Raw genomic sequence first — 27,423 nt, forward strand, 5'->3', positions numbered from 1 at the left:
GTGAAGAACTTTTTCGCCTTACTGAGCACAAGCTTACAAGCTTTTTGGAGGATTAACAAAACCTAATTAAATTTAAGGCTTTCCCTCCAAATGGCCGCAACCTGAACGTTGCAAACTTGTGTCTTTATTTGGTTAAATACTACGAAACTGGACCCCAGTCCGAAACTGTGTAAAACGGTCTCGATATCAGACACAAGTTTGTTCTGACACTGTTCGACATCAACCCGAGAAATATTAGCATGGCCGGTATCAAAGGTGCCCGCGGTCATCCACATAGTAATAGATGACTTGACTGCAACGTATCATTAATATGCAAGAAGAATAGTGATGTAGAAAGCGGCCTTTGCTTCAGCCAAGGACTGTTATTGACTTCAATAGGACGTGGGGAACTAATGTAGGAACCTCTGATAAACCTCTTTACATAATAATGTCGTTACAACAAAGAAAATAATTTAACAGAATTTTGGTGTTTTTAAAGATTTAAAAACTTTGAATAAATTAATAATGAATGTATATTTGATCCGATCGGATATCGTATCGGGCCTTGTAAAGCTATCACACCACTTTCAGGCTATGTTCAGCAATAATAATATAGCCTGTTAATACCACAGGCCGTTTCAGACTTCAGTAAATCTCAGTTCAGCGAGGTACTTGGTCGGTGTTGCCCGCGTCCAGATATCCGCTTTTCTTTTAGCTATTAAATATAATTTGTTCGCGAAAACTAACTCTAATTTTAAAAAATATCGAAACAGCGTTTTCAAAGTGGTAAGTAATTAAAAAAAATTGCTATTTATATTGAAAATAATATGATAGTTATAAATGTATTTAGCAAATTTAAACTCCGATGTGTTAGTTACTTATATTCATAGCTTTTGTAATCCAATATTATAGTTTTTATACGGTTTTGAAGGCTAAAGCTCCGTATTGTATCCTAAATAATGACCACAGGTGGTTTACGTCAGTAGTGTCAAACAAACAGTACAATTTAATAAATAAGTAACCTACCTGTTACTTGATTATTTTATCCCGTTTATATTATCCTTTAATTAATATGAAATAGTTGCCAGGGTCAATTATTTAATTTAAGGTATTTTGAGTTTATCTAAAAAAACGCAGCTAATATTTTCTTAGGCTTACATATGTCTGAATTATTGGCGTAAATTCATTAATCTTAAAAATAAAATTTCTTTAAAAAATATAAAACCGTATTATAATATTAAATCCTAAAAATAGATTCTTTTGTTTTCCCAAGTAATGGTGATTGACAACACCTTTCTTAACTTACAAACTTTCGCCTTTATCATTAAAATCATTAAGATAGAAGACAAGGAAAGGATAGACTTGTATTATACAAATTAATGGTTTTTTACTAAAAGTTATTTTCACATAAAGTCTGAAATACATAAATGCCATTAATATTACATTATAAGCTTACCAAAGATTCGTTAGCCGTAAGAGAAAAATCTCAAGGTTATTATCGTGAAGTTTTAAAAGTTTTCTTCTGATTGTATTCGTGTCGGGAATAAAAAAGATGTGTTATGTCGATCAATCAGGCGAACGACAGTTTGTAAAAGAACATTCGTATGTACCTGCGTAGTACAATATTATAAAGAGTATCTAAATATATTTCTGTAACTCTAATCATATATTTTAAATTATCGATCTATTGATTGAAGATTTTGAGCTTGCGAGTTTGAAGAATGAATACATCATTTATTATTATGAGTATTAGGTTTTTAGTTTGTAATCTGATGGGTTAATTTATGTATTAATTATTGTTTATTAAACTGAATGACAAGCAGCCGTATTATTTCCAAGCGTCACAAAATAACTATATTAGTTTTCGTATGAAAAATCTGCAATTGGTAGCAAATACGCTTGGTCTTGTCACGTTCACATATAGTTTTATGTATGTAAAGCACTATGTGAAAATATAAGTGCAAAACGGCTGTTGTTGATAGGGTTAAGGTCGGCTTTAAGTCTCGACACGATGTGAATTATTAATATCGTTTTAACCCGTGACAAGGTTTTCTTTGCAAATGTACCTAATCAATACATTTCATACCAAAGTGGTATATTCATGCTCGATTGCACTGAAATTAATTATATAATAAATAGATACAGGTTGAGACACAGAGAGACATCATACATTTCGCGTAAGCCTTACTTGAATATATAATCTTTGAATATTATAAGTATTGAACTATTAGTTGTATTACATAGGTAACGTAATCCCAAAATTATTAATGGGACACACATTATTCGCTGTGGTTTAATTAGAAGAAGCTCTTTGAAGCTCACTTTGTACAATATAATCTGGAGCTTGTAATTTTCAAGCTTCTACAAATTCCTACTATTTCCAAACCATGTAAAAGTTATAGCTAGTGGTTAAAAGGTTATGAGAGCCTAGGTCGTTAAAAGAAAATTCCTCTGGCCATAAAATATCTTGCTAACGGACTTTGTTAGAGCTTTACAGCAATTTTCCAATATCCCTAATTAAAAGTTCAATCCTATTTCGAACTTTCGTCGTGAGGTTTTGCGACGCAAGGGATTTAACTTTTCGATTGAACTTACATGGTTTATTTCACATTTATACCTGCTACATGTGTACAGTATTTAATACTTACACAGAGGAATTGAATATACATCGAAGCTTCAAATTGGTGAAGTTATAAACGTTCGAGTATTATTAAAATAATGACAATAAACTTTATTTTAAACTAATTACGATTGTGATACAATTGTTCTACGTCCTTTACACTACGGAGTTCTTGTATTGTAAGTGGTTATAAAACATATATTAAACAGTTCCATGGTAGATGGTACATGTTAAAAACAAAAGAAATATAGCTAAGATTATGATAACAGTCCAGGGGCACTACAACCCAGGGTGCATATTGCATCCGCTTCTACGATCATTAAGATGGTTATGAGGCTTCTGTTTCTGACACATGTCATTGAATTTTGGATTTGAGACATGCTGGTTTTCACACGATGTTCCTCCGTCATAGGAGCAAGTGCTAATTGCGCACAAAGCAATTTTTTTTCCATAGGTGCACGTGATTCAAACGTAGAGATGAGATTCGCACGTTTAAGCCACCAGGCCAACACTGATATAAGAACATAAAAATGTTTTTTCTTAGATTTATGCTTTTATAAAGTAAATTTTAGAATACAATGAACATAAATACGGTGGCTACCGTGACTATCACGGGACCAACAGTTAGTTAGACCACTGTCTAGTCACGGATGCTGTCTGGAGGGCTGTTTTAAATGTGATTTTGCACTGTGACTCATCTTGGTCATTCCCCACTGAAGGTGAATTGTAATTTGCGTATGTTAATTTTGCGATCGGTGGAGGGTTTGAGCGTTGCCAATAGGGTGATGTTATAATACGCTGTGTAATGCAGAGTTGAAAGAAATTGTCTTCGCAATAGAACTAAGTAGGTTAGTTGTGAAAATGTGTCAAAATATTGCATAGACTGATCATATTTGAATAAAAATATTGTCAGAAGATTACATTCAAACTTGCCTGTGCCTATGCGCATTGACCAAACACCCTCAGTATTTAGACACAATGTATAATGTATTGCACACTTTTTACAGTATTGGGCAAGTTATTGAAAAATTGTGCTCCTGCTTAAGTAAACCCCCTTTCAAAATTTGTAATTAATTTTGAATACATCAAAATTTTATTTCATTCATTTAATTTCTTGGTCAATGGTCGCTTAAATCCTAGATTCAGAATCCATGAGTAATAATTATTGTATCCATCGAAACAATTCCATCGAACTTTTTCGGATCGACAGGAACAGAAGGAAACTAAATACAGAACTTTGTCTGCAACGTTCGATGTTACGAAATTTTACAGGTTTTTTTGCATGTCATTTTCACAATTTCTATTATTTCAGGTGACTATTTTATGTAGGTACGTAACGGTGTTTTGTTTCATATATTCATGTAGGTGGCTACAAAGTAGGTTGTGAACATTTGATACACAATGTGAATATTTAATACCCTTATTTATGGAATATCCGTGGGAGTTCTGAACATCTGACAATCTTATATGTTCATGTATTTTCATTTAAGAGTTAGAATAACACACTGACATTTTGATCCGAATATAATAACATTCGTAATAATACAATATTAGTTAAATAATATCAACAAAATACTAGAAAACTTTAACGATAAATAAGTTCAATGTGACCCAGTGCCATAGGTATAAGACAAAACATTGAAATGATATTTGTCGTTAACGGAGATAAATACAAAGAAAAAGTCACCTTTTTGTGCCTGGCGAGTGAACGCAAGTGACGCGACGCCTCGTGGCTTAGCTGTGTCCCGGTCAAAGCGTAGGTTAAAATTAAATTTGTAATTGGTATACCGATTCTTGAAGTGTGAGGATCGGTTATTTATGCTACCTTAGAAAATACGACATGTTAGTTACCAAAGAGGGTAAGGGAGCATTCAAGTATTACGTAACGCAATTTTTGGAGATTATTGACACCCCCCCCCCATGTAACGCGCCGTTACGTTTGTCTATACGGTAAAACGTTTCGTGACCACCCAGTGACTCTTAATACCTATAAGTTACCATTATGTGGTGTAAAGTACTGGAGAGTCGATAATAATATTAACAATAACGCGTAATTCAATCCCCGCCCCGCATCGTAACGTTTTACTAAAGGACCCCCCCCTTCCCAAATTCGTTACGTAATACTTGAACGCTCCCTAATCGCGCGGGCAAATTGTCTGGTCGATCGCAGGCCACCCTTAAGTAGTGTGTCATGAGAGCCTTAAGAACTTATGCTAGGCTAAAAACATCTAGATCCCTGCAATTATACGTGGGTCACAGACGTCTTAGACATGCCGTGTAACAAATGTTATTTAAATAATATAATAATAGCTACCAATATGTATGAGTTGCAAATTCAGGAGTAAAACATGACCATAGTACTGGAGAGACAAGATTATTAAGTAATAAATCAATTTAAACACCGAAATAACTACTGATATTTTCTATTAAAACATTAAAGTTGACAGCTGATTTCAAATACGAAAATAATTGGCAATGTCTGATTTCTTGTTTAAGTATACATGGAAGTGTTTATGATTTCAACATTTAGAACAAATTATAAATTCTGTAATTTTCATTCAAAATATGATGTGATATATATATGATATGTTTATCATGGAACATAAGATACAGGTACATATCACTTATTCCACGTCATTAAATTATTAATCCCTACTCATCGGCAAAGAAGACAGAGCGTGTAGGCCGAGAGAAAAAGCCGGCGTAAAAAACTCTCGGTATTCTTTTATAATAGCAAATATAACACAATAGTAATACAATTTTTTTATAAAAATCTCCTGGGAAACACTTGAAATATTTCTAACAGAACAGAACTTTAATATTAACGAAGCCCTAAGAACCTTCTTACTAAAGAAAAACAAAAATAGAACTTCAAACATTTTTCTCATCTTGGCACGAGCAAAACTTGAGTGCTCTCGAAAGAAAATTATCAACTTAAGTTCTTACGGAATTTCAGAGGCAAAATGTAACAATAATAATACGGTATTTTTAATTAGACCTAGCTTGCTAAATATAATAAAAAATGACTATACCATGTTCTTGTTGGACATTTTCTAAATGAATCTAAATAAATAATTAGAAATTAGCGGTGGCTAAATAGATAAACGTCGCGAGTGTTAATTTAATGGTTTAAAATAAAAAGTAAGTTCTCTTTTGTAGCTTTCGTGGTACTGTTTCGTTACTGTCTATTATTGTCTTTTATCACTAGTTATTAGTACTAATTGTTGTTTTATAAGTTTATGTACAAAAACATCTTTGTTTAGCTATCTATAGGACAAGGCAGTTACAGTTATAGACTTACATTTTAGTATGTAAGTATTGTGTTCATTATTTAAACTACAGCTGTACTGGAAATTATTTCGAAAAGTATTTTAGTTAAGTATTACAATTTAGTATCTTTCTAAAATTACAATTATAAGTCTATTTCAGGGACGTTTCTGAGAAAGGTTGTTGGTTTAAATAAATCTTCATTTTAGAAGTTACCTGTGTTACCGAGGCTTTAAAGCGGACTACTTAATTGCTATCTTTGTACTAATTACGTTTCTATTTGTAATTTTATGAATGGCGGATATACCTATATTTGTATTAATATAATGTACCAGGAAAATATCTGATACGGATTAATTTTATACATAATCTGGAAATATCCACTAACAAAAGCTATTTCGTAACAAAAAATGTGATACAGAAAGACCAGAAATTAAAACTAAAATAAATGTACTCAAAAGTTATTTGCTTATTCTAATATTGATCTAATTTTTGAACTTAGACGGCTAATGGACGGCCTAATTGCCGATAGAATTTGTTTATCTGACACGCGATAGGTTCGTTTAAAAGCGTTATTACCTCGATAGAGCCATATTATATTTTCTTATTATATAAAATGACTAAAATACAAAGATCAGTGCCTATAAAAATATGTTTATTTATTTATTAGTTCTAAAATAACGAGTATGCATTAAATTATACAAGAAAATATGATTTAACACACATGCACATCAATAATATTAGAACATATTTAGATTGAGGCATTTGAGTATCGATCGTCGGCGAACTGTCGCGGAGTCCATTGATTCTTCTGTTTCTCTAACTTACACAATAATTATTACATACTTATAGTATTTTGGGCCTACACTAAGTACACTAGTACCATAGGCAAAACCATGTTGCATTCATAGATTATCTATAATTCTTTGCAGAAATGTTTCCCTTTCATAGTGATTAAAGGATTTTATACACTACAGCCTCAGAGCTATTCATAGCCAAACCTAATCTCGAGACATCTACAGTTTAATTAATTAAAACTGAATATTATGGAACGCCTACATACATATACCGTTGAGAGTGCTATCCAATTCAATTAAAACAGTCGATATTCATCAGTGATCTAAAGAGCTTATATCTATATGCTATTTGCTAGGTAATGGGCGCGACCTATGTACCTCAGCTTGATTGACTATCGAATAAATTGCATTCAACATCGATGTTTTCAATGAAAACTGCGTATACCTAAGTAACAGCCAATTAACATGCCACTCGAAATTTGTTTTGTGCAAATTATATTATTAATTTTTAGTACTACCAACACATAGATATATTTGTTTTCATTACACTGACACTATGCACATCAGACAGTCTTAGCTATGGTGGAGTTTACTTTTTTTATAGCAAACGGGCAAGGGGCAAACAACTCACCTGATGTTAAGTGATACCACCCTCCATGGAAACTCTGCCAAAAGGCTCGCGAGTGCGTTACCATGTGCAATTGGTGCGCTCTTTTCTTTAAGAAAGTCTTTCACCACAACTACTTCACACGTCTCCAGATAACTGTTTACGTCATATCTTATATAATTATTAGATTAGGATGAATGGTATAAAAAGCCTCCTCATATATGGGCTGCAAGTTGGCCGTAAGTTACATATTTAATTTAATAAATCCGTTGGTGCACAATCAGGGTGAGATCACAGCAACTGTATACCCTTTATCATCCAGCTTGGATACGGAGTTTAAAGTTTATTATGAATTCCAGAAAATTCTTCTTATTTGCTATTTCACTAATGGAGAATATACAAATGATGTTTCGTAGATTTTTTTGATACCTGTACCTAGACATAATGATAATAATAATAACACGACACTATTTATCTTACTGTATCGATACTGTAAATATTTTTTTAGTTCCTGCCATGCGGCTGGTTATGCCGGGCTGTGTGAAACATGTGCGGAGCATGCCAATGCTACGCCTGCTGCTTCTTGTTACGGCCATGGGACTGTATTTGTCTATGGGTAAGTAGTAAAAAACCAGTATCGATGTGATTAAAATAAGAAAACTCTGAGACTGAAAAGGGTAATGTGATTTCGAAAAACAAGAAAAATCTCCCCGATTTATATTCATTTCTGGCTGCTTCCAGTTATAATTCCTATATGAAGGCACGGTGATTTTCAGCGCTTTGATTTTTTCCTACGTCTTATCTTTTTTCTATTCTTAAAAATACCCAAGGTAAAGAAATTTCTGTTGCGGCAATTTTATTATACTTTCTATATTCACAATATTATAAGTCCTACGAAACAAATTAAATAAAATATAAATTGAATAACCGCTAAGTTGCAAATTCATTTCATGAATACTAATTTGTTTCTAATCGGATTTGTCTGCGAAGATTGTTCCACGTAGATAATTCATTGGAAATCTGATTATACACTTAAAAACATAATACAATTTAATAAGACGCCTAACATGTTAATACTAGATACTAGAGGTGCTCAATAAGAAGTGACGCAATTATCTTTTATAAAACGTTATTCTATTTTACGATGCTGTCATCTTTCAGATTTATAAAAACTCCCTTTTAAATAAAATCCCAGATCCCTTGAAAATCGTGTACCGTGGCGACGACTGCGTCAACTTCTTCAGCTAGGTCATGTTAATATGAAGAATGTTTAGCGAATTCTTGAATGGCAGCCATCGCAACACTGGGCTTATGCGCGGTGTCTTGGTGGAACAAAACAACTTAAGAGAGTTTGGTACGCTGCTACTTGCATATTTCGTCATGTTCCTTTCTCGGAAGTGAAATTTTCAGTTTCGTTTCATTCTCCTGGTCAGAGCGCCCTGACTTTGTTGATATCCAAATGGTTGTGTAACATATATTTATATGGACACTTCCTATAAAAATCTTCATTTCGTCTGCTATAAAACAAACTGTTACACAACGATTCGCCACGACATTTTTTCAACATTTTAAATAATTTGTTGAGTCACTACCGATTTAGGGCGTCCCGTGCGGAGGTCCTCGTTAATGGAGTTTCTTCCTCGTTTGAACTCAATACCGACGCCCAACCGTAGAATATGGAGAATTATAAACCCCGAATGTCACCCCTCAAGTCTTGAATACAAATGATTTAGTTAGAAAACATTCAAACAGTGATATTTTATTACTGCGCGAACTTCAATTTTATCGATTTATCAGATCACGTTCCGACACGAACGCAATCAAACTTCTATTTTTAAAAAACAAAAGTTTGATATTATTTTTATTATTATATCTAATATCTGGGCTTTACCTGCCAGTATTTTTTTTTCTTTTGAAGGAGTTTGTCTCGCATTCTCACTGTTTATTAAACACCCCTCTTAAATTCAAACAGAAGGTTCAAAGAAGATTTTTTCAGATCCTAACTATATTCGCGTTAGTTGTCTTCTGCTTGATCATGCACAAAATTGTTCAATGCGATTATTTACAGTTTCTTGACTAATTAAATAAAAGTTTTAACGTTGCAAGACTGAAAATATGGATTGTGAAATGTATTTCAATTGGTTTTCATTCAAATCCGATGTGTGAATAAGGTGTTACATTATTGTAGATGTTTTTTAACTTGCAGGTGCAACAGTATTTCAAGCTATTGAAGAGCCTGCGGATCGAGTCAAAGATGAGAATATTAGAAAAGCGAAAACCAGCTTTTTGCAAGACCATCCATGTATTTCTGGTAAGTATTTTCCTTATGTAAAAATACAAAAGTTCCTTGTCGCTTGCTCCTGTATCAAAGTGCCTTTGAAACTTTGAAACCTATTACATCTGAGCTTCAGATTTCTGTTTCTATTTTGTGATCATGTTTTCTGTGCCTCATATACGCTATCGACGTTTTGTGTAAGCCTAGTTTCCTCTCGTTCCTTCACCTTACGAGTGAGAGTTAAATTCATACACAGACAGAAAGCCCATTAGTGCACAGCCGAGGATTGAACTTACGACTTTAGGGATAAGAGTCATACGCTTGAGCTTCTAGGCCAACACTACTATTCAAAGATTATTTACAATTTCATTAAAAGGTTGTTGATAATATTTTTAGTAACAAAACTAATTAATCTAAAAATTAAACATTTCATACTTTCGAAGTTGCAGTATCTACTCTATTACATAATATTACGAAACTATTTAAATTAAATAATTATCCGTAACCTTTTTCTTTTACATTATACATATATGATTATTTATTACAATACCTAAGAAATAAACTTCATTTTAAATTGCGCTATTCCAGCTCATAACATTACTGCGGTTACTGCATGTGCGTGTGCGCATTCAGTATGATGCGGTTATGGTTACACTGCTCAGACGACGTACTGTCAGTTGTTAATCGGACGTGGCAATAGATAGTCGTCTACTTTCTTTGCTCACATTTAAATTAACTCTTTCTAAAATGTATCACGATGACACCTAAAGTGATTCGTGTAACGTATAAAGCTTGTTCGTTGTTTTTCGAATCGAATCATCCCAAAAGATTCTTTAAATACAGTTGACCATATGTTCAGCCGTTACGGCTTAAAAGATTACGTTGTCGTGAAAATAATACTTTGGACTTGAATAAAGTTTAGTGATTCGGCTAAATTGCCCAGCAATTTGGAAACGATAGCATAATGGAGAAATATAAGAGAATACACTCGTACGGCAGCATGAGCTCTAATAGAAGCGACGATGATATGACGGTGCATAGCCAAGTGTACCCGTATCCTAAGAAAATGATTGTAACAAGAGAAATTTTGTATGAAGAGGAACATCCGCCGTTCCAACCACTGTTCGCCACGACTAAGGTTTTCGGGAAAGCGAGATTTGCGTGTCTTCTATTGATTTACACTGTTTTCTACGTGACGTATCTGTTGTCTGGTGCTTTGGTATTCTCAGCTCTAGAGACGCCTTTGGAAAACCAGATAAGATTGGAAGTAATTCGTGCGAAACAGGACTTTATGCTTAAAAATCCAACTGTTCTGGGTAAGAATTTATTTTACTTTCTGAAGACGAATAAATAAATGTTAATGAAACGATTTGAGGCTTTATGACGGCTCACATTGAACAAAATATCTCGTAGATATAGTTGAAATTGTAACTTGCTTTTATACTGATTATAATCATACTAGAAAAATACTTTTCTTTTCTACTACCACATTTAAAATGAGGTACTTCGCGCTTATTATTAGAATATTATAATAACTGCAATTATGATGCAAATGTATATAAGGAATACATAAACGCTTAATTATAATACTTGAGTAGACGTATTATCAAATATTAAAATCAGAACAGTTAGTTTTAAACTTGTTCTCATTAATTGCAAAGGCAGTTTTTAATTACTTGACAACCACAAAAACTTTCCTTAATTGTAAAAAATAATATGAGTGTGACTTTAGTTGTACACTGGTAACATATAAAGATATCGATATAAAACGGGGACCATGTAAATAAACAATATGTTCGATATTACTTTAATACCCACTGAACGTATTTGATAAATGATAACGACAGTTTATATTGATATTACGATCTATTACTATGATAACGTTTCGATAAATAATTTTACATATTACATAGCTTCTCGTTCGAAACAAAACCTTGAAGTACTTATATCTGTTATTATACTGCTGTTTAATCTGTATTTGTAATTAGGATTTCTTTTATCCATTAATTAATTATAAACATTATGTATACGGGATTTGTATAATATAACTAAATAACGCATTCAACGCAACGCGTTATATAGTTATTTTATACATATTCTAAAATATATTTACATTTAAATTAGATTATACATACGATACATTCCTAAACCGACTTGTAGCCAACCAAGGTTATTATCAGAAACTGGTTATAAACCAGTTGTTCTTCCTAAACTCTCGCTTAAGAAATAATAATTAAGTATTAAGTCCAGTAAAACTACGTTGTGGCGTGTTGCAAACACATTTCTGCATCTCTTTCATTGAAATTTATCATTTATGGTCCAGATCAGTCTGGGTCTAAGACTTGCCGGTTACGTCACAATATTTTCTGTTTCTGTACGAGCACTTGTTAATGGCGCACATAAGAAATAACCGTTGGTTATTGGTGCACAGTCTGAATTGGAACCCAATTAACTTGAACAAAATATTTCCGCAAATCAAATCAAAATCATTTATTCATATAGGTAACACAATGTACACTTTTGAACGTCTATAAAGAACATTAATGCTTCTAATTTTACAAATCCATTTCTCAAATCAAGGGAGTAGAACGGAAGAAAAGAACTGGTAATAAACTCTCCGCCACTCTTTTTAATCGCCAAGTTTTTTTGTGTTACACACTGTTTGTTGCTGCAACCATTACACCATGTTCCAAAGATCTTGGCTGTGGATTTATTTTATTTACAGCATACACGCCCAACAATATATATATACTAACTAACATACTACGTTAAAATACTAATCAATTTTTTTCTACTTAAAAAAACAACAACTACATCTTTCCGTCTTCCCAAACCTGTCGTAAATATATCCACTTCTGAGGAAACGGATAAACAGCGAGATCATAAGCGGAATCGGTGATTGCTGGCGGAGCACAGTTCTTGCGCTCCACTCAGACAGTAGGGTATGCCACCGGGGTCTGAAATACTATTCGGGTACATAAAGTCTTAGCAGTTCTGGAAGGAGGCCTATGCAGTTTGTTCTACTCCTCGAAATATTTAGTGCAAAATTCAAGTAGTCCGTAGTCATTGTAGTTCAAGTTTTTCATATTTAGCAAAAACGCAGATGGCTACAAGAAGGGGGTAACAGTTATATTTACGCCGGTAAAGTTGCCTTAAGAACCGTTTTTGTACTTTTTCTAGCATTAGCTTCATTCATTCATAGGGCATCCATACTACTAAATTCGACTAGAGTGGTCCTACCAAGTAAAGTAGAAAGCTTCATTGTTGCTCTGTCTGAGAGTTCATTATAATAAAACAAATACTACTATCCTACCTAAATCAAATGTTATTATAAATTAACGAGCCGCGAAATTCGTTTCTCCTTAATGCCTAGCCTACCTTTTTAGTACATACAACATGGAACATTTTGCTATGCTACCCCAGAGACTGTTCGGTTTTCCGGAATGAAAACTTTTTAGGTTTTTCTGTGATTTTTCTCTATATAAACCTCAGAGCTCAAGTTATAAGTTCTTAACTAAGAAATAAAAAATAGGGGTTGATCGTAGAGGTTAGATGAAAATTAAGGGTTGTATGTATTTTTGTATGCTGTATCATAAAGAAATAAAAACAAAAAAATTTGACTAAAAAATAAAAAAAAAAATTGGGGTGGACACCCCTTATCACTTAGGGGTTTGAAATATAAATAGTTGCCGATTCTCAGACTTACTGAATATGCATAATCTCCGTTTCGGAGAATTATGGGAACGAATATTGTGACACGAGAATTTTATATATAAGATTTAATCCTTAGTCAAAAAGTAATAACTACCTAATGCAGTAAGAATAATTGAGTAATTGCCTCTTCTTGAGGTAAAAATTACAATCACGTCCATCAAGAATTTCCCCGTCAACTTCTAAATAATGAAGATTTATTAGAATTCCGATAAAATGTAAAAGAAAAGTTTCCGTAAATTGAGTTTGGGAGTCAGGTGTGTTGGAATCAGAGACCCTTGTCAAAACGTTATTATTCGATAGAATGCCCTTCAATGAAGAGAAATTGAAGATTTCTTTAGAAATTGTTTTCATTCCACAAATAAACCAGCAGATAATATTTGATCGCAGATAAGTTAACTGTGTATGACAGTTTGAATTTGCTAGTTTAAGAATAGAATTAATCGATAGGTACATAAGTGCCTCCTACTGGCCTATTTATTATTTTTGTAATATCACGTGTAATGTCTATTTATTTGTAATTGTAAATTACTACTATATATATGTATATTGTATAGGTACTGTGGCAATGAGTAGACACATTTCTGTATTTGTATTTTTTCTTTTATTTTCGATTTCTTAAATTTTTTTGGATTTCATTCTAGGAAAAAATATGAAGAAACTAGAACTAGAACTCAGATGTAATACTCAGTTTCATCGACTGTCGTTTCCCTTTGAATATTTTCTTAATTGTTATAAGTGTTACGCTACAACACATGCTAATACAAAATTGCATACAGCTTGACCTCTCACAATCTCAACAGTAATTATAAGTTATTGTGCCTTGTTGAAGCGGTCCACTGACCTCTTAAACATAAGTAGTTCTAACGCCAAGTACTGGATATTATGTAGATTTACATAGTTAATTTATATTATTTTTCGGACTAGTCTTTCATGCCATACTTATAACTCCTTCAGATATGTTCTTAGCAGGTCGTTGTTCTTTATTATAAAAGCTTTTCCGAATCAGTATTATAACATAATGAAATTTAATATCGAGGCCTGATTATCGTATAACTGGTCTTCACTTCTTAAAAAAGACCAAAGAAAATCGGGCCTTATGATATCGACCAAAGAGCTTACAACTCGGCGTACCTGGCTATTGATTCAAGTAATTTTGTTCTTTTTAAATTTGACATCATTTACTTTGCCGACGTATATTATCGTATACTTTATCAAGGCTTATATAACATTACTTAAAGATTTTATGAATTGTTAAATACACAACGTAATAGCGTATCAGAGTGGAGAAGAGCTCAAAGTAATAATAATACCATCTAGCTAATCTTGGCTAATAAGCGTCAAATACTGGTCGTCAAGATCTAAAGCTATTATTGTTATTGAATGTGATGACCCGTTGTCGTCATGAATCGTATATATGTGATTTATCAGTTAAATAATATTGTTGTTTATCAATCTGTGTTAGATTGTGTCGTAACGTATCAGTGGGGGGGCTCGTTGAGGTCAACTTGGTCAACATGGTATAAAACTTCACTTTATATTTTCCAAAAGACACGAATGATATTCATAACAAACTAGAAAGTAATTACTTTAGAGGTCGGTTTGTAACTTGTGCTGGTAATCCAGCAGGCAAATAAATTTGTGTCTCCTTGTATTTTAAAATACAGTAAAAAACTAGGTATGTACAAGGTTTTTCGATTAAACCTTCAATAACAGGTGAAAGGGCTTTATTTTGTAATCGGATTAAAACAAAAAACAAAACTTAAATCCGGTCGAAACACTTATCTCCAATATTCTTTTACATAAATTCTGAAAGTTGTCTTTCCACATTCATATTTACTCCACTTTCTTTATAGTACAATAGAAACTTACTACTAGAAAAATCAAACAAAACGTATACAAAATGGTTAATTAAATTTTGATCGTTACAATGACGCTTTAAATAATGGTCTAAGATCCCGCTATACAACGACCTTCACCGAGATGCTTATTTAATGAAACTTATTTTATATATAATTTAATATGTCAATAAATATAATCCATATGGGTTGCCTAGCAAATTTCAGTCCAGAGTATGTTTAATTAATTTAAAAAAAATATATTTTTTTAAACATTTCACCGGTATGATTATTAGATAAATTCTATACCAATCGAAAGTATGAAGCCCATAGAATATGCAAATGTTAGGTTGTTTTTAATCAATTAATTATTTATGTGTATATTTTTTATGTGACACTAAAGTATATATACATCTTTAGTATAAAAGAAGGTTTTAGTGATACTATATAATACTACCCTGATTAAAAATATTGATTGAAAAAAGGTTCAAAAAATTTACTACATGCAAATTGTATATATTACTTTAGCAATACACATATTAAAATATTTCAATAATAGATTTCTCGTACAGCCAATTTCATCAAGTCTATTCACAACATTTTTTTTTGTATAGAAAATAATACTATGATCTAATATAAAATCGGAATTATCTGGGATCTTACCCCGAGATACATTGTATTGATAACAAAGAAATGACTGTTGGTAATTGGTTAATGTTGGTCGGAATAATATAGATTTATTAGAGAACCGAAGAATGCCATTCTTCTCTATATAGATAGCTAATGTGATTAGGTAATATGACAATGTTTATTGGTAGTCACAGTTAGTTTTTTAATAATAATTGATAATGGTAATACGGCGATATAATCAATTCCCCTGTTTTTATCGGAAAAAAATAAATATTTTAATTTAAATTTCTTACACAATAACTAGTCCAGCTAACCCACTCACTTGTTACTGGGTTGAGTACTGTTGAGAGAGCCGCGTTTGTTCATGTTTAACCTCTTTCAAGTTTTTTCTCTGGAGCGATTTATCTATACATTTTGCTGTATGTTGATAACAACAACGAACTCCAGTATGATTTAAGAGATTGAAGACCCACTTAAAAGGTTATCACTCCAGTTATTACATTAAATATTCCTTTGTAAAATAACCGAGTGAACCCCGGCATAGTTATCGATAATAATGAATTGTATTTATTATTATCTCGTTTATATATCATGTTTTTTCATAATGTAAATACGCTTATTATTGTGTCGTTAAATTGAACTGACACCTACAATATACCTGACAGCTAAGCCCATTTTGCATAGAAAAAATGTGCGAAATAAATAGTTTAGTGAACATGATGAATTCACAATAAAAAAGTTTTCTTACAAGAAAAAACGCGATAGAAAGTAAACTTACTTTCTATCGCATTTTTTCTTCTTGTAGTACACAAGTATAATAATATTTAAAAAAAATAATTTGCCACGGAATAACTTTTATTTAGAGGTGCCAGCCATGTTTTTTTTTTGTTTTTAATTTTTATTGTTAATGTTGTAATTAATTTCTTGTGCAAAAAGGTGTAAATAAATACAATAAAATACAATACAATACAAAAAAGTTTTTTATTACAAAGGGTAGATATTATTACCTACCTGCTTTCTTAAAAAGACAGATAGCTGTTTCGCTATCATATTTTATAGAGATGACAGCCAAGAATTTGGCTAGACCCCTTGCTTCTATTGAGCAAGCATTCGATTATAAGACCTTGGAAGAAATTCCAAATAATATTTATTTAAATTAGATAATAGGACAACAGAGCACCACTCTTGCAATAATAAGGTAAGTATATTATGTGATAAAATTCATTCCCAAAAAATTATTGTGGTTCATCAAAATATACAGGGGATGAAAAATAAAGAATTAGAAATTGAACTATTCTTGAATAGTCAAAAAATAGACTTTTTGTGCATAACAGAGCACTGGCTAAAAAAATATGAAGTTTTGTTTAATTTTTGTAACCACAGGGTTGGTAGTGTGTTTTGCAGAGAAAATGCAATTCATGGTGGCTCATTAATCCTAATAAGTAAAAAACTTAAATGCAAAGAAAGAAAGGATATTATCAGCCTCTCTGTAGAACTAACTATTGAAATCTCCTGTGTGGAACTGGAGCAATTCATTGTTGTATGTCTATATTGTCCTCCATCAGCTGTCTATAATAATGTTGAAAATGTATTAGAGGAGATATTGTGTAAATTAGTAAAGTGTAATAAAGGGCTAATTGTGTGTGGGGACTTTAATGTCAATTTACTTTGTCATTCTAATTCAAGTGTACGCATACTTAGTCTTTTTCGTTCATACAATTTAATAAATCAATTTCATTCACCCACAAGAATAACAGCTAGCACCGCAACTTGTATAGATAACATATATAGTGACATAGCCCCTTTGAATGTTTGTATTTTCAATAGATTTAAATCTGATCACACTGGTCAATGGTTTGAATTCCAATTAAGGAAACAAAAAACATGTAAAAAGAAGAAAATTGTGATAACTCCTATTACAAATGACCGTTTGGACAGATTTAGAGAAGCATTGGTCTATAGAATGCCATTTCTGTGTGGCAACTCATCCCCTAATAATTTATACAATACTTTTTTTGGATCATTTATTGATGAATTCAAGAAAGTATTTACTCAAAAGACTTTATTGGTCTCTGAGAAAACAAGTTTCTGTGACTGGGCAAATGAGGAGTTACACAGGAAAAGGTTAAAATTATATGAAATCTATGACGAAATGCAATATAACACTAGTGTGGAATTTAGGGAATATGTTAGGTTGTATTCAAATAATTTCAAAAAAGATTGCAAAACTGCAAAGTCTCAATATTTAAGTTCAAAAATAAAAAATAGCATGGATAAATTAAAAGCTACCTGGAAAATAATAAATGAAGAATCAGGTAAAACGTCTGACAAACGAACTGATTATATGTTAAAAGTTAAAGGGAAGTTAATAAAATCTGACCCAGAGGTAGCTTCTTCTTTTGAAGAGTTCTTTACAAATGTACCACTAAATACGACCAAGTCCCTAGATTCTTCACCTGCTGCTGCGATCTCATTGCTAGAAAAATGTGTACCTGAATGTAATATTAAATTTCAGTTTAAACATATAACTTGTAATGATATCGTTAAAACTTTTAAGCTTATTAATTTAAAAAAAAGTAAAGATATATGGGGTATGTCAACAGTCATTTTAAATTCCGTTATTAATGTAATAAGCTCTGAATTGTCTATAATTTTTAACAGCTGAATCGATTGTGGAGTCTTTCCGGACGAAATGAAATTAAGTAAGATTACACCGTTGTTCAAGGCAGGTAGTGAGTCTGATCCGTCAAACTTCAGACCTGTTTCCGTGCTCCCTGCGTTGAGCAAAGTTTTTGAAAAGATAATGCTAGACCAGCTTTCTTTACATTTTAATAAAAATAAACTCTTACATAATAAACAGTATGGTTTCACTAAGGGTCGCTCCACAATCGATGCCAGTGTGAAGTTGATTTCGGACATATTTAACGCCTGGGAAGAATCATATGATGGAGTCGGCATCTTTTGTGACCTGTCAAAGGCCTTTGACTGTGTTCATCCTGATATACTCGTTGGAAAGCTTCAACACTATGGCGTTGATGGCAAAGCTTCCAGCCTGATGAATTCATATTTAAAGGGAAGGATCCAAAGAGTTCATGTCAATGGAGTCACCTCTCCGGGTTCGCAGGTATCAATGGGCGTCCCCCAAGGATCGATTCTCGGGCCTTTCTTATTTCTGATTTACATAAATGACCTCCCATTCTTTGTCAACGAAGTTCATGAGATGGTATTGTTTGCTGATGACACTTCACTTCTATTTAAAGTGAATAGGAATAACGTATTATTGGACGATGTAAACAATTCTATCTCTCGTATAGTTAACTGGTTTAATGTAAATAACTTATTGCTTAATGAGAATAAAACAAAATGTATTAGATTTACAACTACTAGCGTAAAGCGAGATATTGGTAACCTGAAAATTAAGGACAGTGAACTAAACTTTGTTGACAAAACTGTTTTTCTAGGCATAACAATAGATAGTAAACTCCAATGGGGCCCACACATAGAGACTCTTTCGAATAGGCTGAGCTCTGCAGCATATGCAGTAAAGAAAATCCGACAGTTTACTGATGAGGACACGGCTAAAATTGTGTATCATAGCTACTTTCATAGCGTTATGTCGTACGGCATTTTATTGTGGGGTGCTGCTGCAGAGGTTCAATCCATATTTGTGCTGCAGAAGCGGGCTGTTCGGGGTATTTGTTGTGTTTCTCCGAGGGAGTCGGTACGGAATAAGTTTAAGGAATTAAATATTATGACACTATCTGGTCAATATATTCTTGAAGCCTTGTTGTATGTCCAAAAAAATATAAACGATTTTAAAACAAATGGTGACTTTCACCAGTATAATACGCGAAATAGAACTAATTTGAGTGTACGACCAACCAGGCTCCAAAAGATAAATCACTCCTTATATGGAAATTGTATTCGTTTTTACAACAAACTCCCAAGCGCAATTAGAGAATTAACACTAAATAAATTCAAAGTCCTCGTTAAACGAAAATTAATCAACAAAGCTTTTTATAAATTTGAGGACTACTTAAATGATCCTAATCCTTGGGATTGAATTGCTCCAGTTCAAACAATTTGTATGACAATACTTGGCGATTAAAAAGAGTGGCGGAAAGTTTCTTGCCAGTTCTTCTTACCCGCTCTACGCCCTTGACTTGCGAACTGGTAGTAAATGTAAATTTACGATTAATTTAACTTGACTATTCAAAAGTGTACTTGGTTACCTACTTGAATAAAGATATTTTGAGTTTGAGTTTGAGTTTGAGTTTGACAATAGAAATATTGCTACAGAATACTACTGACTGACTACGAAAGAGCGCGGTCGCTTTTAATAGTATAAATTGAAGATTTTACAAAACTCAGATCACTAATATTCTTTTGAATTATTAAATAATGTTTTGTAATAATTCAATCACATAATTAATTGGCCAAAGTGACCAAAGTCGTCACAAATAATTAAAAATTAACCACAAATTTAGAAAAAGTGAGCTACTGCTAGTCCATTTCTAAAGTATCAAATAAAGAATGATAGAAATAGAAATTCCAAATAAGTTTTTGGGACGTTGTGTGACAAAAAAGATTTAAGGGTCACCGGGGATTTTACCTGTCTCGCCACTAAAAGGTCCGAAACTTTGTTACCAACTATACGAATTCTATCCATTAAACTTAATTAAAATTAAATACGGGGAGTTAATTTCGGTGGCGGTTTTTCGAGGGGTATTTAAATGTATGTTAAATGAAACTTTTTAAAGCTGGGTTTAATTGTTGAGCAAAAACATGAGCTTATAACTCATATAAAATTAGGGTGAGTGGGGTTGCGACGCTAACAAAAAACTAACATAGCTTATTAAAGGGTTCTTAAATCTAAATGACTCTTTAATATAAGTGTCGACCTATTGGACATTATCGGAAAGGGCTCATTTTGGCTTCAAGTGTGCGATGATTGCTAACACCACATGGTTTTCGCTTCCTATTATTAACTAAAATATATACATGTAACTTAACAATGTTAGGAGTAAATAATTATTTTTAAAGTAGGTAAATTAATCATTGCCTAATAGTCGCGAGTGTTGACTTTTACCAAAGACAAGAGAGCGACGCGAACGATAATAAATTATCAGTAATTATTTGCTCGTAAACACTTACTTCTTTGAAATTTTAGACTTTCCCAGAGTTAATATTCACTGCGATGAAATATAAATGGAGTTTAACAATTCAAGTTTTTTCGTTTAATAATCTCAATAAACGTTTTTACCTTACAATTAAATATTGTTTCTCATATTTAAAAATGGCCGACAAGTATCTCAACGATATGACCATAATTGAATTATTTTCTGCTGAAACATGCGGCGATGTAACCTAGATTCATGCTTCGATCGAGACGAAGATATTAAATTTAGATTCTAATAGACTTTACATATTCTCAATAAGAGTTTAATGAGTAGATTACAGGCGGTAGGTATTACTTTTTGCAAACTAGACAATTGTAATGGAGGTTGCGTTATAAAATGTTAAACTAGAATTCAAAACGTTTTGATTACAAGATGCAATAGTAATCAATTATTTTTGAAAAACTAAATGTGTTAAACTTAATTCAATTAAATAATGTAATATACAGGTTTTTTATTTTAACCTAGCTATTCGAATAACTTATTTATGTGACATATCACATACGGGATGTTTTAGTATATACATAAAAAAAAGCCTTTAATACGGTTTAGCTTACATGCTAAACATATAGTAAATATGCCTAAAGAAATACAATATTTAGTCCATATCTAAACTTAATATATATTACAATCATACTAAATAATAATAAAGGCCGGCATCGCACTCGCGAGCCCTTTGGCATTGAGAGCTGTGTCCATGGGCTGCGGTATCACTTATCATCAGGTGAGCCTCCTGCCCGTTTGCCCCCTGTTCTATAGAAAAAAACTTATATATACATCTACTTAAATTGTTATTAGTGATGGAATAGATTATAAAGCCACAGGTTTAAACTTATTTTGTACAGATAACATATTTTTGGGATTAAGAATCCTATTCGCTCGGTAAATTTTTAATTAACCAAAAGCCTTGAACCCATCCGGACCGTTTCAATTAAAGGTGCTCCCGTCCCTAAGCCGCTTAGGTGCCTAAATAGTAAATGAGACATCGTATAAACGTTTGCCTCTCTATAGATAACAAAACTACGGTACATCCAAGTAAATGCTAACGTCAATTAAGTTTTTTAATATGTAGAAAAGATGTAAAAGTCAACAAAATAGAATTGATTTTATCTCTCTATGGGTCCATTCTAATAAGGAGCCTTCTCATTTTGTAGAAAGCGTATTTTATGCAAACAATCATTCAGGGCAGAAGTAATTCCCTTTATAATGCTATGAGCACCCAGAAACTTTAGGAAAAAGACATTATTATTATTTTAATTATCTTGAACTTGCTGCTTTACGAACCTAAAAAGGGTTTCTGCTTAATTAAGCTTGGGCGTTAACCTTGTTTCGTGACAATTTATACAGTACAAAATATGGTATGATGTTTATCGCCAAGGTATCGTTGTCTAAATAAATATCATATAGATATCATATCGGCATTTAACTTTTACAAATTAAAAAAAAAACGTATAGAACATATGGTGTATATGACAGAACTGTCATTATTCTGTATTGCTTCTGTTCTGTATTTTATAACAATAACGCTTATTGAGCGATTAAATGATGAATTAATAATACGCTATTCGAGTTATCTCCGTTCTTGAAAATGCAATTACCCACAACGATATTGCATTGCATCAAAATCCATTTAGAGCGAGCGAGAGCCATGAATAATGCAATCGTATACGTCATGTAGAGATCTTCAATAGTTTTTCATGAATCTCATGAACTAGAAAGGGAATTTAAATGTTAATGAATAGATAGTAGACGGTTTTTTATACACTCATATTCGAAGTCTGGTTTAACGATATTCCGCATAACTCGGAGGTTCGATAGTAAACTCAAAAGTTATTATTTAAACCTGGTAGCGAATTCAGCCACCTTGATTTTTAACGTGATTTGATTTATTGATCGATAGGAAATGTGATTTTCCCGTTGAAATAATAAAATTACCTTGGTAGCCTAGGTAATATAATGATAAAAGACCCGAAAAAGATTATGGTGATAAAGCAGTTTTGGATATTTTTTAGCGATTATATCAATTAGCATACAAGGTAAATATATACCCCTTAAAAAAAATATATCGTAACAACAAAGAAAAAGTAATTTAACGGTGTTATTACAAAAGTTGGACAAAACTCAGTACCGTGTTCGTTACCATAGATACGATGACCTTTTAAAAAGAATGGTTACCATAGTAACAGATACTGTACTAACTTAAGGGCACCTTTCATAAGACCGTTTATGTTCCATTCTAAAACGTATATATACATAAATAGAATCTACTATTTAAATAGTCGAAATAGAATGTTTATTTAATATGGCATGTTAACGAGGCTAAAGACCCCAACCGCACTTTACTAACAGTCTCACCTCACTTTATTATTTATCTGATAATTACGGTCTTCACGCTAGTTGTAAAATTAATCAAGCAACTATTAGTCGTAAATCGAATGGTGTGTTAAATATACATATTACATATCAACTTATTGATACTATTAATCATTGTTCATACAGAGAACTACGTAATACTGATAATGGTTACACACTAACACAATGATTACCTTTTCGTCTGCTGAAGTGGACAGGAACATATTACAAAGCACTAACCCAACGGGGCAATAAGCAAAAATAAGATTTTAGTTTCGGTTTTGTTTCTAAATTGCAACTATGGCGATTGAGAGTTTTTTTTATATATCTTTAGGTATAGAATTAATATTCATTTATTTATTATTATAGAGTTGTGAAAACAGCTATGTTTGTTGTATTTGCCTTTTAAATCGATTTTCCGTTACAGATGCTGATTTAGAAACTCTGTTAGCAGTCGTGATCGGCGCTAGTAACCAAGGAGTAGCCGCTTCGAAAAATGTCACCCAGGGACCAAACTGGACTTTTGGTCAATCTTTATTCTTTGCCTCTACTGTCGTTACTACTATTGGTATGTTATATGTATCAGAAGAACGTAGATACTAATGAATGAGCCTTTCTCATATATAAATACAACAAGTATCCGAAGTTCCTATCAATAAATTTAAATAAAACTTAATTCTTCTAAGATTCCATAATGTATTATACATTGATCTATATTATTATTACACAGGCATATTACGCCCGAGATATTATTTTAGGACCGCTATTTTCTGAATATCAACATTACTAATTCAAACGAAAACTGGCCCAGTCTTTGAAATAATTGATATTGACGGGTCTACCTCGGGTTGAATAATGAAAATACATTTTCTGTACCGAAAATAAATTCATATTGATTGTTTAGACAAAATTAAATGGCCTTCGCCTTTCGAAGCTCTTTAATTAAATACCTTCTTCTATTGAATAGAGATATTTTAAAGGAAATCTTTGGGTTTATGTATATAGATTAAAATAAAAAATTAGCTTTACTGTCGCGCTTCATGCCAACATTGTTTTAAACAATTACGAAAAACGGCAACTTGTATCTTCCAATGGGACTTGTAGCCCATTTAAACCTTTGTTTCTAGTTTATATAGAATTTTTTTTTGACTTCTTTTAAATATGTAGGAAAACACTGTTTTTTTTTTGGAACCATGTTAAGTTATTTATTTTAGACGAAATTTAACAGGTTACGGCCACGTGACACCATTGACAAAGCCGGGCAAGCTATTCTGCATGGCTTACGCTCTTCTGGGAATTCCCCTAACTCTGGTGCTGCTCTCAGCGCTTGTGGAACGTCTACTGCTCCCTGCCACTGCCCTTCTTAGGGCTCTTAACAGCTCTCTTGGACACCTTTATCGGCCGTTCACGATAAGACTTGTGCATCTTAGTATTATTGGTAAGTATGTTGGAAATTAAACGAATACTCGTGGTATTTAAGATTACGCAGAATTTAAATTAGAAAAAATATATATTTTTATTTATTATTGTTTTCCTTAGCCTTAGTGGCAAATCAAAATTGTTATAAAATTACTAACGATTCGTGCTATTTATGTATTCAATATAAGCTTTTTAAATGTTAATTTTTTTGATCACAATGCCTTGCTGACCTTAATGACCAGACTGTTAAATGAATTTCTAAGATGCTCATTTTAATTCTTTCTGCATCTCATAGCAACGATGTTTAAAATAACTTACTATAACCATTTATTGCAGTTCTAATGTTGGTCGTATTTTTCCTGGTGATACCCGCTGCTATATTCTCTGTGTTGGAGCCCGATTGGGATTATTTGGACTCGTTTTATTATTGCTTCATCTCTATCACCACTATCGGCTTAGGAGACTACATACCCGGAGACTCGCCAGGACAAGCTTACAGGCCTCTATACAAAGTTGCTACTACTTGTAAGTTATCTCTATAATATTCTAATGTAGTACGTACACTGAACTACTTTTTTTTGAAACCACCTCGAGTAGTTCCTACAAAGCCGCGTTACAGAGGCTCTGGGGTCGCTCTGGAATTCTACCGGGACCATAAAGGATGTTGAATTTCTACGTATAGACCACTTCTAATTTCCACCCTCGGCCTAGGACGTATTGATACATGCATTCTGAACTTCAGTCTCCTTTCTTAGGTTCAATGCCCTCTGCATACCTTAGAAATTTGACCATGATCTCCGTGTACGGTTTAAGAACTCGTCCGGTATCGCACAACCATCCAAAAGGCAGAGAACAAATTCAAATTTATAGAAATAAACTTGCGCTTTGACCGGGAATCGAACCCGATATCCCTCACCTAACGGACACTGAAAACCGCCACGCCCTTAGGCTGAACTACTTGGGAAATACTTGATTTTTTATAGTTTAGATACAATTGATCATTTAAAGCACACACATCTATTATAGTTTCTTTATATTATTCAACATGAAGTTGCGAATCTGTAAACAAACTTTGTAACCCTTCGTTGGATAAATTAATGAAAAACAAATTGAATTTCAGTTTACCTCCTGCTCGGCCTAACATTCCTCATGTTAACTCTGACAGTATTCTACGATATTCCACAATTGAACCTCAGCAGCGTATTCTCATCTATGAAACTAGAGGAAGACCCCGAGAAAATGCGACTTAGTGGCTCCGGAATTTGCCCTGGGTATGGCGTAGGAGGCCTTATGATGAGAGACGATTACAATCATCATGACCAACGCCGTTCCGTGGTTCAAATCAGGCCGCATTTAGATGACAGCCCCAGCCCTGAGGACACAACGCCAGTACACGCAAGAGATATGAGGGTGCCGTAATTATTTTTTTTAATCTCAAGTGCCAACTTCTTATTCTGACCATAAAAAATGTAACCTCTTTTGAATTACTTTTGGCCAAGATTTCTATTGTCTATATTACCTACTACAGATACTTATACCGTGCTTAAGAAGCTTTAACTTGGCAACCTTGTAACAAGTATGTTATTACTTTTCTACCGTATTATACATTAGTGAATTGTCATTATCTCAGGTCATGATCTGAGGCGCGTAAAATAAATTTTTGCTCGATATCGCCCAGATAATTTATTTTTCATATGCTTACCTATATTATTAGTAGTTTGTTTGATTATTTGTATAAATGAATCGGTCTAATATCCTAACTCATTTGAATTAAGATTATAGGATCTCGTTTTATTTTTGTAACAATGTAATAGTTTGTTATAAATATTAATTTATTTGATACGTAGAGGATATTTCAAAATATAATTTTATGGATGGTATTATAACCACGTTATTAAAATGATGCATAAATATTTAATGGTTTAACGTATATTTATAGATAAATGTATAGTTTTGTAAATTACTTAAGTAGAATCTATTTGGCAAATGTAGAATGAAACTATTTACACAAATAAAAAAAATAGTGTTTATCTGTATAGGGTAGAAGAAATATCTAGATATCTGTCTAAATTAACCACATGTCTGAAAATTATTTAATTAAATTAAAACTTTAAGCAAAAATATACTTTGTCAGTAATTATCACAATATAACTGACATTTATAGAACCTTCTTGTGTTGATTTTGAATATTGAAGAGATGAAGATTTTGAGTAATTGCACCGTCTCTAATATCAGACAAATTATACATCATATCAACAATTTTAGAACACGATATACAATATTTTTTAACGATAATGTAAGGAGACTATTGTCCAATAATATTACTTATTTCGAACCTATAACTTGAGGTATAGCAGGTTCTGTATGAGCTTAAACGTTTCTATCATAGTTCTCAATTGTTTTAAAAATAACGTTGCAAATGTAAAAGCACAAAATATAATATCAGACTTACGTGTAGCATCTAACACAAGTGACTGTTGTAGATATACGCAAAAATCCTTTCAATTTATACGTATTCATATTAGACAACGTACTATGAGTGCAAATATAAAACTTTAGAAGAAACCAATATTTGCTTTTGTATTTTAAGGTATTATGTATTTGTAATAGAATAATAAAATAAAGATCTATATATACTAACAGTGCTTTTATTAAAATTCTGATCCTTTATTTTAATTTTCAAATACAAAACAGAATAGATTACGATTACTAAAGATACTTTTTTATTTGTCATAGAGATATTGTGAACAA

At 32.5% G+C, this 27,423-nt stretch overlaps 1 protein-coding gene across 2 annotated transcripts; it reads left to right on the forward strand.

Annotated features, from left to right (window-relative positions):
• The first annotated feature begins 650 nt into the window (after window positions 1-650).
• LOC125059793 (potassium channel subfamily K member 1-like) lies at window positions 651-27,312 on the forward strand. Of its 2 annotated transcripts, XM_047664413.1 has the most exons (7): window positions 651-765; window positions 7,779-7,886; window positions 9,477-9,581; window positions 23,681-23,821; window positions 24,482-24,691; window positions 25,009-25,197; window positions 25,793-27,312. In XM_047664413.1, the coding sequence occupies exons 2-7, from the start codon at window positions 7,787-7,789 to the stop codon at window positions 26,089-26,091; spliced, it is 1,044 nt and encodes a 347-aa protein (XP_047520369.1). In that variant the 5' UTR covers window positions 651-765; window positions 7,779-7,786; the 3' UTR covers window positions 26,092-27,312. The 2 variants fall into 2 exon arrangements, with proteins under 2 accessions (XP_047520369.1, XP_047520360.1); XM_047664404.1 differs by lacking the exons at window positions 651-765; window positions 7,779-7,886; window positions 9,477-9,581 and adding an exon at window positions 10,202-10,861.
• Window positions 27,313-27,423: the final 111 nt, after the last annotated feature.

Source organism: Pieris napi, chromosome 2, assembly GCF_905475465.1.
Source record: "Pieris napi chromosome 2, ilPieNapi1.2, whole genome shotgun sequence".
NCBI classification, from domain to species: domain Eukaryota; kingdom Metazoa; phylum Arthropoda; class Insecta; order Lepidoptera; family Pieridae; genus Pieris; species Pieris napi.